Below are 13838 nucleotides of genomic sequence, written 5' to 3'. Positions count from 1 at the left end.
GTGTTCTGTACATACTTAGTTGAGGGGGACAGCTGGAGATACCTGTGCAGTAGTAGTGGTTAATGGCAAACACAGTAGTGGGGGCCACAGCCATCAGCAAGGGTCTGGGTCAAGTGTGGGTGTGCTGGAAGCTGTGGGAACCCTGCATGTCAGCATGTATTCCTTGGACTTCAGAGTCTCCTCATGGGTGCATGTATGACAGTGGAAGGTGATGAAGGGAGCTGGGCCACTGGCATGAAGGTGCATAACTGGAGGGGCTTGCTACAGGCAGACCCAGTGGTGCAGGCCAGTGAAAGGAGCTAGGTATGGAGCCAAGCTTACAAGCAACTGTGTGGGCTAGTTGCCAAAGAGGCAGTGGTGCAAGATGGTGACTGGAGATAGGACCAGATATGGGCCACAAGCATCTGTTAGAACCTAGGTTTTGGGGTTCACTTCTGTGTCTGTAAGACCTTTCCATGGACACATACATGATGGTAGAGGCTAGTGATTTGTGAATGCACAGCTGGAGGGGTTAGTATTAAGCATATACATTGAGATGGGGGGTCACATGCAGAGGTCAAGGCTGGTGTGTTGTAGCTGCAGAGGCCTCAGTTGGTGCAGTTCCTGGACTCTGGCATGGTGGGAGTAGAAGCGAGTAGGGAGGGACTCAGGTGGCTGGAGTCTGTGAATACAAATACCCATGGGGTGAACACCTGGTAAAAAGGCTGCTTTCCTGGTCATGGGTTTCTTCAGAGATGAAAGCTGCTGGGGTCCTTTGCAGAGCAGGTTACAGGGAACCTCAGTCATTCAGCATGGTTGGTACCAGTGTCCTCTGCTTTTATTCCTTGATCCTAGCTGTCTCTGTTCATCTTAGCTTTACAAGTGTCTGAGTGAGGTGAATTTGAAGTGAGTCCTTCATGTGGTACCCTAAAACCTAGGCAGGCTGTTTCCTCACCTTGGTCTGTCTTTCCTATTGAAGGGTCCTTTCTAGCTGAGGAATTCCCATGTGGTGCTCAGCAGTGCTGGTCTGGGGGATGGGATGATGCAAGCAAAATGAAATTGTTCTTCCTTACCTTTTTGTGCACTTATTCTCAGGGTTTCCCACTGTGTTCCTGAAGTTTCTTAAGTGGACTCCTGAGATCTCCCAAGGATGTTTTTGTTCATAGATAGCTGCCCAATTGTTGATCTTTGTGGGGAGATGGAGGCTGGGGTCTCCTACTTGGCCACCTGGGTGATGTCCTGGAGTCTTTTTGTAATATGGTTTATTAAATGAAATCAGAATGTGGTTTCTAAAAATATGAATCATCTGCTTCCTAATAAATACAGTTAGAAGTTTTATAATTGTTTGATCTTTGATTTCTACTAGTACCTAATAAAATTGTTGCCTTATCTCATAAAATTGAATAAATGATTCTATTTCCACCTCAGAAACACTCTTCAGAACCTCAGGGCCTTCTTGTTGGCTAACCAAGCATAATATGTGTGTACTAGGTAATACCTGGAATTATACTTCTGACCTGTGGATTTACTAATATTCTCAGAGGAAAAAGATCTGAGTTCCATAATTCTCTAAGTATCTGTAAGTTTTATTTGTGTAACCAATGGGTTAATATGGACAGAGTAATATTTTTAGGGTGTTGGATTGGTTTCTTTTCACATACTATAATAAAAACCAGAAAGGGGGAAAAACCAGAATGGAATATGTGTACAATTTTGTTTCTTTGGTACCCCTAATTAGCTGAAATATTTCTAGTAAGGGAACTACAAAGGGCAAAGGCAGGGAATCCTATGGTTTGCTTCCTCTCTATTCAATTCAATTTTTGACATATTTATAATGATCATAAATTAGGACACTTTCCCTGAATTATCTGAAGTCCTTTGTAAGATATGTCTGAAACCAACAACCATTATCTATAAGCAAGAGGCCAGACAAGATAAATAACTTCTAGATAAAGGATGGATCATTTCATGCTCTCATGGAAGCTATTCCTTCAGTGAAGAGGGAGAGATTAATCCACAGAATATGATATCTTATAACCATGTGCATTATGACAGTGGCCTTTGATAGGCAGTAGATTTTCCCTGTAAAATTAAAAGCATTCTCATTTTTTTCTGTTGTTTTATTTTATTAAGCTCTAGATTTTGTGAACACCTAAATATTGTTTTAGAAACCACGAAGAAATTGTGCTCTTAAAATATTAGCAGAGTTGATGCTCAAATATTGAAAAAATACATTTTTGTAAAAATGGAAGTGTGCATAGCTCCTACTTTTTCATGCTTTGAAAAGAACTGCCTTTGTTCTGCTAGTCAAAGTACAGAGTAAAGATATAGGGCTGAGGAAGACAAAAATGGGTAAATCCCTTCCTCCAGGAGGAAGAAAAAGCAAGAGAGGGTCACAGAGAAATCCTGGCCAGAAGTTTTGGGAGAGAAAGAGAAGGAAGACAGGGCAGGGCCAGACATGGTGGAATTTTGGACTTATGTGGAGAACTTATGACTGTTTGTGGACTGGTAGAAATTTCCTTTTGTTGCCTCTTCAAGATGGCAAATTATATTACAGTATATTAGATTAGAATTTGTATTTCTTCTGAATGGAACATATGACAGATTTCTTCTGAATTGCCATCTTACAGTCCATCATCTCTCTACTACCTTAGCTACATTTTTTCCCCATGAGGACAAAAGGTGACAGAAGTTCACATATTAATCAGATTGTTACTACCCATATGACATTATCTCTGATGTTTGAGTGGCAAGAGTGGGACTCTTCTGTTACATGTTATATTTTTTCAATCAAAATTGTGGGAAAAGGTTAATTTGCACTTTGTCATATAGATAAAATTTTGTTTCAAGTTCTAGGGAAATGCAGATTTTGCTCAATAAAATGAATACATGTTGAATATGGGGAACTTTCTAGTATTTGAGTAAGCTGACTCAGAAATAGGTGACTATCCTTCACCAGTATGTTCCAACATGGATTAAAGGACCACCTGGAAGGAGGGAGTAGGCAAACATTACTTTAGGGGTCCAGAACTTTAACCAACTCTTTCAAGATTCCAGTGGATCTCTTTTCCTGGAAAAACTTGAAAAAGGAAAGAAAACGATACCAACTATAACCTCTACCAGTGTACCTGCTTTCAGGGCCATGACCGGGACTTATGGTCTCCTTTCTTTGCTAGCCATCTTAAATTCCCTTTACCCTCACTAGCAAGTCTGAGGTTTTGATGACAAACTTGGTGACTCATGCAAGTCTCATCCCTGAGAGATATAAGGGTGGGCCACCTTCCCCCTTTTCAAGTATATTTGCTGAACTTTTCCCTTTATCCTCACAAGTAAGAAATGGAATAACAAAGGCACAAAGTAATCTCTTGAATGCTAAATGCATTCCTCCCTACTCTCAGGGGACAACAGCAGTTCTAGCTCCCTTTGATGATCAGGGTCAATATCCCCATTAAGATGGTGACTTTTCTTCTTGCTTGATAGAGCCTCAGTTAATGAGCTTGAAGTGCCCAGGAGATAGGGGTAGCTTTTAATACAATGAGATTCTTGCTGATTTCATTGGCAGAAGTGTTTCCCCTTTGGAGTCAGGATTTTCAACTATGCAGAGCTCACAGTCACAGGGATAGGTAGCACAAATTCCCCATTGGATCAGTAGGGGTGTTGGTTAGTAGGCTCAGTTATGCTTCCCCCTTCCTTGGTTCCCATTTATTTTTCCTACTGGGCACACAGTACCAGATAAAGGTCATTCCCAGGTATATACTGCATTCTAGAAAATGGCACTCTATTATCATAAAGTCTTTCCTCTGAAGCAGTGTTTCACCTGTACCTTCACCAGGTTGTTACACTCTGATAGGCAGGCAACTTCGGGGTAATATGTTGCAAAATATGACCAAAGAATCCCATGGACATAGGCCTACTTTGCACACCTCCTTTGCTATAAGTAGGTCCCTTGGTTTGATGTGAAGTTATGAGGAATCCAGTATTGGAGAAGCGATACTCTATAAACTCTTAGATGGGAGCACTGTCAAGAAAGTCAGCCAATATACAGAAAAAAAACTCTCTCTCTCTCTCTCTCTATATATATATATATACACACATACATATATATGTATACATATATTATACATATATATACATATACACACATACATATATATATATATATATATATATATATTCTATCCTTTTCAGAATTAACTGCTTACTCTTCCAGAGCAGAAGAAACCCAGTAAAATCAACTTGGCACCACATGACCCATTGGTTTGCTAAAAAATGATGCCATATCAGGACTCAGTGTTTGTCTCTGTAGACTAGGCACTTGGGGTAGCAGTATCTAGATCAACTTGGTAAAAAGGAGCCTGTGTTGCCAGTACCATCTATAACTTCTATCCCTGCCACCATGGCCACTTCACTCATGTGGTCATCTTGTCAGCACTTGAGTGTTCAGTGACAAGGGGTGGTGGTGTCTTGTATGCTAAATCATTGGTGCTTCTTCCAAATGAGAAATTTTTTGATGGGAACACTTGCCTGAGGTACGGGATTTAACATCCTGGCAAGGACCACTGGAGATAGTATAAACTCACTCCTGGAATGGTTCCCAGAAACATAAAAATGTTTTGGCCTAGCTCAGTGAAGTTGAAATACCAGAATTACCATATTAGATAGTAGAGGAAGGGATTAAAACATTCTGGGAAGTGTGCTTTACTGGAGTGGAATACACAGTAGTGATGGAAATTCAGTGGTGTTTTCTTTTGTAGGCCAAGGCTAATGGTAGCAGGGGCTCATTGATAGCAGTCAGGGTGACAGGAGATAGGACCTCAAAACAGTAGAGTCAAAGTGGAGGTACTCAATCATAGTAAGTCAAGAGATATAATTATTTTAATAGGCAACAAGATTGGGTTAAGGGGGCATGACACATAGAAAGGTATGACGGTGTATGGCACACAGTGTTCCTGAGCAGTGAACACTACAGATGAGAGATGAAAACAAATGATTTTTCTTTGCTTATAGAGGTGAAGAACACAGTTGTCCCTCTTACCTTATAGTCTCCTTGGAAGGATAACGGGCATGGGTTCTAATTCCAAACTTTTTGGTATTTAAATAAAATCTCCAAAATTCAGAAAAACTCAAAATTTGGCTTTTATGATTTAGCTCTTCCAAGATCTGAGCTTTGTTTCTCCTGAAATGTAAATATATAGCAAGAAAACACTCCCAGTCTTCCCAACATCTTTGGGTATAATCCAGAGCCCTACTGTGGGCAACAGTCATTTAATATAGAAGTTTTCTTATACTTTGGGTCTTATCAATTAACTAGAAAAATGGCCTCAGAGATAATTCTCATGGTATTTAGAGTCACAGAAAGCTTGGGCACTCACAGGAAAACTAAGATATCCAGAGAACTCTTGGAATCCCATTGTTCTATGCAATTGTGTCAGATGTAGACTCATGTAGTTGTTAAATTCCAAGTTAGAGTTATACTCTGAAGATCATCATTTACAAAAAATTACTTGGCACCATGAAGGGTCAATTAACTCATTCAAGATTAAACCAAGAATGAAGGGTACCATCTCCTAACTCCTTGGTTCAACTGGGATGAAGGTAAGAAAGTAAAATTTCTAATAGGTCATCAACATGAATGTTGAAAACTTGTTTTACTTTAGCTTATGTTGTTTAAAATTCTCTAAAGTTTTTCTTAAATTAGAAGGTAAAGTGAACTAAAATTAATTTTAACTTTTTCCTTTTAGCCATCTTTCTAAAAACAGTGATCTCAGAATTATTTTGAAAATAATAGATGTAAAAACAGAAGACTGAATCAAATATTCATAAGGCCATTGTCAGATAGATGGGTTTATTTTATGTTATGTTTTAAAATCTCTAGTAGCAAGTGGTTTACTGGAGCTTTATAGTTCTCTCCAAAAAGTGAAATGTAGGAAATACTAAACTTAGTGTTATTTAATAGAAATTTTATTCTAAAAACTGAAACAAAATGAAAAGTAAGTTGTTATGAAATGGAAGCCAATGTGGGTTAGATTTTTTCTGAAGGATAAATGTTGATTCAACCTTAAGTAACAGAAAATAAATCATGCGGCATCCATTGTATCTATTCACGCTCTGTGAACACAGACAAATGTGGTCTGGGCTGCAATTGCTTTGCATGGATTCAGCCCAGATTGTTCCTTGCACTTAAGTCATAGCTCACACTTTATGCCCATGGCCATCTGTTCTTGGGACATTTTAACCTATATAGAGTAATATGGTTTGCAATACTTTCTGGATCCTGATGCTTTTAAACTTCATGTTAATTTCTATTGGTATCTGCCAGCGTATTTCCATTCCTGCCCAAGGATTAACATTTATGAGCTTCGAAGGCCAGCTTTGAGTAGTTTTTTTTTAAAAAAACACAATTTGCTTTTTCAATCTCCTCTCATTTTTCTTATCTTAAAAAATGATTGAGTTATGTGATGCTTTTAAATGGAATGATCAGAAATATACAAAATAACTAAATTAAAGAAATTTTTTTATTGACTTTTCCAAGCCTACAAACCTCCTATAGACTTTCCATTCCTTACTCTGAGCACAAAGGACTCTTGGTAGGTGGTATGGCCTGAAAATTCCCACATGAATAATGAGATAAACTTTCCCATAGATTTAGTCACTCCTTGTTAACTTTGTATTCATCCATGGACCATAATTTAAGTGCATGCAGAACAGCACTAAAATTCTGTTACATTAGGTCCTTGAAAAGCCACATAAAGCAAATATAACCTGTAGCTCAATATATTTCAAAACATGACTCTTCTTTCTTCATCCCTAATTTAGAATCCAGGTTTAAAACTAGTTGAATATGACAAGATTCATAGGCAAAATAATTTCCCAAATAGCTAGATAGGTTTTGTCCAATTTTCTCAGTTGGAGTGCTATGTTTATATTTCCATATTTTTACATTGTTTGTGTTCTATCTAACCACCTAACCATTTAGTTATCATATAACTTCAGCCTAATAACAGATAAATGCAATCTTCATTTGGGAATCGGGCTGCAGAGGTTAAGTGGCTTGGTCATACCATTGAGATCCTCAGTCTAAGGCAAAGTAACTAGTGGGAGCTATAGGTGTCTTACTTTGCCTTTCCACTCTTACCTAGTGTCTTCCAGGTTACGCCACAATGAGGCCAAAAGCCATGGAGTCTGAGCCATTCTAGTGCTATGGCTCACTCACTCCAGCTGAATTTTGTAGCAACGCCAGGGGGGTTTTCACTTATTCCTCTCATTAGTATCCACTACTCTTATTATCAGGCTTTGGGTCCTATCTGGTTTATGTTTTTAACTGCTTCTAGTTCAAAATTAATAAACCAACACAGCATTTTAGCTTCAAAGTACATAGGGCGGTGCTTATTTTAAATATAGAACCATAGCTTTTCAACCAAAAACAAAAACAAATTTACCATATGCTTTTTGATTATAGAGAATTTAAATATGAGGAGGGATGCCTGGGTGGCTCAGTTGGTTAAGCATCTGACTCTTGGTTTCGGCTCAGGTCATGATCTCACGGTTCATGAGTTTGAGCCCCACATCTGTACTCAGTGCAGAGCCTGCTTGGGATCTCTCTCTCCCTCTCTCTGCCCATCCCCTGCATGCTCTCTCACTGTCTCTCAAAATAAATAAATAAACTTTCCAAAGTATTACATAATAGGAGTATTAAATAATACCATTTGGGGGTTCTTCTTTGGGTCACTATACAAAAAATGAAGAAGTAATAATTTGTCCTTATCTTTGTCCTACAAAGAGCTTTGTAGCTCTTTGGATCTCTTGGAATATCTGCCTTAAGAGAATGCTCATGATCAAATTAAACTCTCTTAATACAGGAGTAAAATGAAGAAAGCATACATAGGCTCCAATATACATTGTCTTTTCTAGCTCTTAATTTTCTGTAGTATAGATTTGTGATAAAGCAAAATACAGACTCTCCAGTAGTGGGTCCATGATAGCAGACAAATTGGTATATTTCCTCCTATAACTATTTATTCTTTTCCTTAATTCATCCTGAAGCTCATCCTAGACCTCTTCTCTCTATATACCCAGAGGCACACATGCTTATGATTTAGGCTTAAGGGGCCAAGGTTCTTCTGAGGGTATATATAGTTACATGTTTAAAGACACTTTGATAGAGTTAGGTGAGAGATATTAAAGTACATAGAGAATAATGAGAACCAGTTCTTAGTGATTGGTTGTGTATCCCAGGTCAATAATTATCAAACAGCTATTTGATTTTTAAGATGCAGATTTCTTGGTATTAGTGGAAGAGATATTCTGTCTATTGATTTCTCTGATTCAAAAAAAGTACTGTGTGTGGTGGCAGAACTTCTTTTCCAGGAAAAATAATTCACATTGTTTTGAGACATGATATTCATATATTGCCCTAAGATTTATACAAGGTGCAACATTTCCATTTCATATTTATACAGGTTCCAGCAATGAGATGGTTTATTTCAATTCTATTGCATAGTTGCCTGGAAGCACCACTTATATTTTTTTTAAGAGAGGGCCCCAAAAAGCCAAGCCTAGACAATGATCTCCTGAATCTCACCAGGACAATTTAATACAATATCATTACATTGAAAACATTAACATGTATAGCTGAAAATCTACTTAATTTAAGCATAGTTTATATAGTATTGTGACAGACAAAAATATATATTTAGAACCATTATACATATCTGTCTGCTCAGGAGCAAACTTATAATAAATTATACATTATGCCAGGGTAAATTTTCTCAAAGACTAAAAAGAAAATGTTACACTTTATATTTAAAGTACAATGTTAATTCATTATTTCTAAATTAAAAAACCTAATAGCCATTCCACTAAATTCACTTATTTCAGGCTTACATTCATTTTACATTCACATAAAATCCATTACTATTAACTGTAGCAGTGATGTTGAATTTTGACACTGAGAGTTTGAAGGCTTATTGACATTTCAGTCCAAGCTTGATGTCTTAGAAAATATGTGTGAAAAAAACACATTAAAATCATCCAAGAAACATGTTACAATTACTGTAGAAGTATGAAAATAAAATATATGCTTTATTCTAATGCTTTATCCACAGGTATTGCCTCCAGGGGTTAATATATAGCCAGTGTCTAAAATGTTCCTGTCGTTTTATTTTCATGGAGGATGGATTTTTGAAAATTAAGTCCACTGAGCAAAGCTGGAAGTATACAAAGCTTCCAGCACTGCCCATGATGTCAACACAGAGCGAGGGATGAGCATAAGGTATTGTCTTCTGCATGTCACAACTTTGTTTCTTCCTTGGAAATGGAGAAATATGCATGCAAATGAGCCTAAGTAAACATCCTGTGATTGCTGTTTCATTCTTTTTGATCGTCAACATTTTTTTTGTCCTTTTAAAAAATCATCTTGTTAATATTTAGCACATTTGTAAGTGTATTTTATACTAAATTAGATTTTTATAAATCTAGTTTGAGAGTAGGTATGAAATAATGTGTCAAATAAAAATAGAACATTGTCAGGGTGCCTGGGTGGCTCAGTCAGTTAAGCTTGATCTCGCGGTTTATTAGTTCTAGCCCTTAGTCGGGCTCTGTGCTGACAGCTCAGAGCCTGGAGCCTGCTTCAGATTCTGTGTCTCTCTCTGCCCCTTCCCCACTCACACTCTGTGTCTCTGCCTTTTTCTCTCAAAAATAAGTAAACACTAAAAAATTTTTTAAAAAGAACATTTTTTATTGGCTTACATCATTTTAAGTTGCCTAGTTTTTAATGTTTTAGATGAGTTAAACTTTTTTTCCCTTTTTATCTTTATACTATTACAAAATAAGTGGAGTGGAAGAAATTTTCATTGTTAATATTTATTCTTTTTCACTGGATTTAAATTTGGTTATTGCACATATTGAGCATATTTGGACAACTGTTGCCCAACAAAATTATGAACTATAACATCTTCAAAGAGACTCTACATGCCCGCTTACTCTATTACAATATGGGTGATGTCTTCTATGGAAGCTGATGCATAAATAAGTTGTACAAAAACTTAGGGTGATGGAGTGCATAAAAATAATTATTCAGGCAGTGTGTTGGAGAGCATGGTACATTGGAAAGACTAGATGCACCAGGAACTGTAGTCCCCAACAATTAATCACTTTTCCATGCCAAATGTTTCCATCATTGCACTTTGTCCTTAGTGAGATTCATGCCCAGTTCTCTCCATCCATGTCTGAGAACCTTGGGATTCCCACACCACTTCCAAAAATGTGCTCCTTCCAAGTGCTCTATTGGGTAATAGGCATGGAGTAGATTCTGAGCAGATAGATGAGTAAAAAGAATTCTCTTTTTATTTAAGTATAGATGATGTTTTTATTTATGAGAGAGAGAGTGTGTGTGACCTGGGGAGGGGCAGAGGGAGATGGAGATAGAGATAGAGATAGAGACAGAGACAGAGACAGAGAGACAGAGAGAGGGAGAATCTTAAGCAAGCAGGCTTCATGTCCAATGTGGATCTCCATGTAGGGCTTGATCTCACAATCGTGAGATCATGACTTGAGCTGAAATCAAGAATTGGACATTTAACCGACTGAGTCACCCAGATGCACCAAAGTATAGATGATGTTCTATAAACATTCTGAATGCGACATCATATTCTCCATCAAGTTTTGGTAAAGCATTAAAATAAGGGATATTACAACAGGTAGAATTATCTAATTCATATGCTAAGAATCACCTGTGAATTTAGCTCATGTGTCATTTGATGCTTTTAGGCAATTACAATTTTTTAAAAAAGGAATGGTAACTTCCTGAACAACAGTTTCATACTTAACGTTGAACACTGAATTAACTTCACTTTGTCTATGAATTGCAAAACAGAAACATTTTTGGACAAAATGTTTTAGTTTAAATAAGTCATGGTGCCTTTCTTTATTTGATCAAATGCTCAGATAATTTTTTAGCTCATCAATTCACTCTGCTTTTGTAGACATAGCTCTGATTATTTCTATAATGTGGCTACGGGGAAAGCATTTAAAATTCTAAAATGGTACAAACCATTAAATAAATAAATAAATAAATAAATATACATATACATGTGTGTGTGTGTATATATATATATATATATATATATACACACACACACACACACACATACATATTTTTTAACTCCAGAAAAGGAGCAAAATAATATTTAATGACCAACCTCATGAAAGTTATGTGGACACCAAATGTTAAAATCGATGGCTTTTTCCCTTTAGGACTTATTTTTATTTTCTTCTTTCATCTGCATCTTAAAATTCACTGTCTACTTTTTGTAGTGATGATTTGTCTAGTACCTAAGACTGGCTTTTGCAAAAAGTGCCACAGAGTCACTCTCTTAACATTAAATCATCTTCACTAATGAATATCCAAAATTGAGAGGGTTTTATTTTTCTAGTTTTATCAGGAGGTGCCATTTGTCTCTCATTAACCTTAATTGGCGCTATACTGTTATCTCACCTTAGATAAGGCTCAATGTCACTTCCAGTACCAATTTAGATAGTAATATGGGACACTACTTCTTTCATCATGAAGCAAAACTTTATAAACTTCAGATGAAGACAAAAACCTGCTCTTGTCACTTTCTGCTTAATGGCCTTCTTGATTTATTGCTTTAAGGTTGTCTAATAATCATGCCTTCCATACTCTAGGTATGCTTCTCAATACACATGGTAGCTGTTGGGCACACTCAGAGGAGCTAGTGCTCCTCTACAAAGATGGATTCTACTTTTCCTATTACCTTGTGCATAAAGAAATTCCAGGACACAGTATTTTGCATATGTGTTTGCTTTGCCTGTGCTCAGAATAATGTGTGTCACTACAAAGAGAAACAAATTGCATATTCAGCAAATGTTCTAGTTAAGAAGATGCAAGAATAGGTTAACCATCAGGACACCAGGACAATCACCCATTAATTTCTTGCACCATTCATTTGAGTGATGGCAAGTTACTCTCTGAACTTCATCATGAAAATAAACCAGACCCACTAGTGAGTGCATTAGCAGACAAGGTCTAGATCAAGTCTACTGAATTTCCTTGGCTGTTTCATACCTACTTCTTTTTTCTGAATAAAGATAAATACTCTAACCCTCTGTTCTTTGAGTGGGGCTTAATTCACGTTTGAATATTTAACAAAAATATCTAGAGTCAGAATCAAACGAGGATGAGAAATACCGATGAGAAAGCAATCTGTTGCTTTCATACATGATTCCTTCTAACTTGGCTTGCATTTGTGCAACTGCACTTTTGTATGGATTTTTATCCACCTGAATGCTGTTTATTTTTTAAGTATATTTTTTATATGCTGCAACCCATCTTTCTTGGACTAGCCTGCTATAACACTCTGTTTGTGAAAGCAGTATTTCATGTGGATGGGGTCATTAGGAGTTATCTTCAGTCCCAGACCCTTCTGGACTTGAATCAATGTTGAGGAAAGCCTCCTTATTGGTAAAAGTTGAGCTGAGAGTTATGCTCTGTCGGGGCTTCACAGGTGCAAGTTCATCTAATTTAATATTTTCATTTTTGACCAGAATTGTCTTATCCATGTTTTCTTCACTGTGCCTTGCAACAACAGCATCAAACACATCTAATTTGGGTGGCAAGGTTCCACTCTCAAATAGATATTTGGCTAGATAGGAGATGCAAATGTTGGATAAGAACGAGGTAACCATGGAAAGGGTTTTAAATGGGAATCTCTGATTATATATGCCATTCTTATCAGGGTAATAACCAGGATAAAAGATCAAGGGCTGCAGGTACAGATATGGCTCCCCACCAGTTATTCTCAAGAAAAGGCCAGACACATAACCTGCCACAGCCCCATATGTGTTGGTTCCCTTGACGAAGAGCACACAGAGCAGCTGCGGGAAGATGATGATGTAAACGAGGTCTGAGCTGAGGTACCAGAGCCCATACACAGTCTTTGTCAGCAAGGCCATGGCTGTGGCAGAAGCTCCAAACACAAACACTGTGATTCGCATAACCCAGATGATTTCCTTGTCTGATGCCTGCAAGAAAATGCCACAGTGACAGCTTTTCACACAGTGCACTGGCTCATTTAAGTGAAGAATGAAATGCATTTCTGTGCTTTAAAGCAGGTCTAAACAATTCCCCTGGTTCAAATAGCTCATTGCAGGCAAAACCAACCTAAACGACAGTATAGGAAGCAAGCAATCCAGGTGGCTTCTCTGGCGGGCCTTTGGGAGTGGTTTCTGTGTGTCTTGTGCAGGAAGCACAGGTCAGCTGCACTTTTCTCTGAATATGCAGGAGGAGAGGTGAGAGGAGCTTATGTGCTGTCACAGGGGAATAATAATGCAAGAGATGGGGCACCTGGGTGGCTCAGTTGGTTAAGTGACTGACTTCGACTCAGGTCATGACCTCATGGTTCATGAGTTCAAGCCCTGCATCGGGCTCTGTGATGACAGCTCAAAGCCTGGAGCCTGTTACAGATTCTGTGTCTCCCTCTCTGCCCCTCTCCCACTCATGCTCTGTCTCTCTCTCTCTCAAAAAGAAATAAACATTAAAAAAATTTAAAAAAATAATGAAGAGAGGATTTGACGTACTTTTCATATTAAGGAATAGTTCTTATGTGGCCAGGAGGATGTATGGCCCACCCTTCTTTCCTCTCTTCTAGGAGTCCTACCATCTTTAAGGCCAGCCACCTTAAAAACATGTGGGGCCATTTTGTTAACTATGACCTAGAAAACTAGGGAAAAACAAAGAACAAAGCCTTAGTGAAGGAAGAAGGTGGGCAGGAACTCCTGTGTGTCCAGTGACACAATAGCCCTGTTCTGCACCCGCTTGATTCATTAAGGACAATCACACT

At 37.9% G+C, this 13838-nt stretch overlaps 1 protein-coding gene and 1 long non-coding RNA gene across 2 annotated transcripts in view; one reads left to right on the top strand and one right to left on the bottom strand.

The window, feature by feature from the left end:
• The first annotated feature begins 5437 nt into the window (after positions 1-5437).
• Positions 5438-13838, top strand: part of LOC131485290 (uncharacterized) — a 20158-nt gene continuing 11757 nt past the window's right edge. The window contains exons 1-2 of the long non-coding RNA XR_009248758.1: positions 5438-5574; positions 9084-9250. This is a non-coding gene — a long non-coding RNA (uncharacterized LOC131485290). The remainder of the gene's footprint in view (positions 5575-9083; positions 9251-13838) is intronic.
• Positions 11785-13838, bottom strand: part of SLC5A7 (solute carrier family 5 member 7) — a 25646-nt gene continuing 23592 nt past the window's right edge. Inside the window, exon 9 of the mRNA XM_058684599.1 lies at positions 11785-13020. Within this exon, the coding sequence (XP_058540582.1) occupies positions 12394-13020 (627 nt within the window). The 3' untranslated portion in view covers positions 11785-12393. The remainder of the gene's footprint in view (positions 13021-13838) is intronic.

Source organism: Neofelis nebulosa, chromosome 9, assembly GCF_028018385.1.
Source record: "Neofelis nebulosa isolate mNeoNeb1 chromosome 9, mNeoNeb1.pri, whole genome shotgun sequence".
In the NCBI taxonomy this organism is placed as follows: domain Eukaryota; kingdom Metazoa; phylum Chordata; class Mammalia; order Carnivora; family Felidae; genus Neofelis; species Neofelis nebulosa.
Note: the sequence above shows the minus strand (reverse complement) of the source record. Positions and strands in the feature narration are given on the sequence as shown.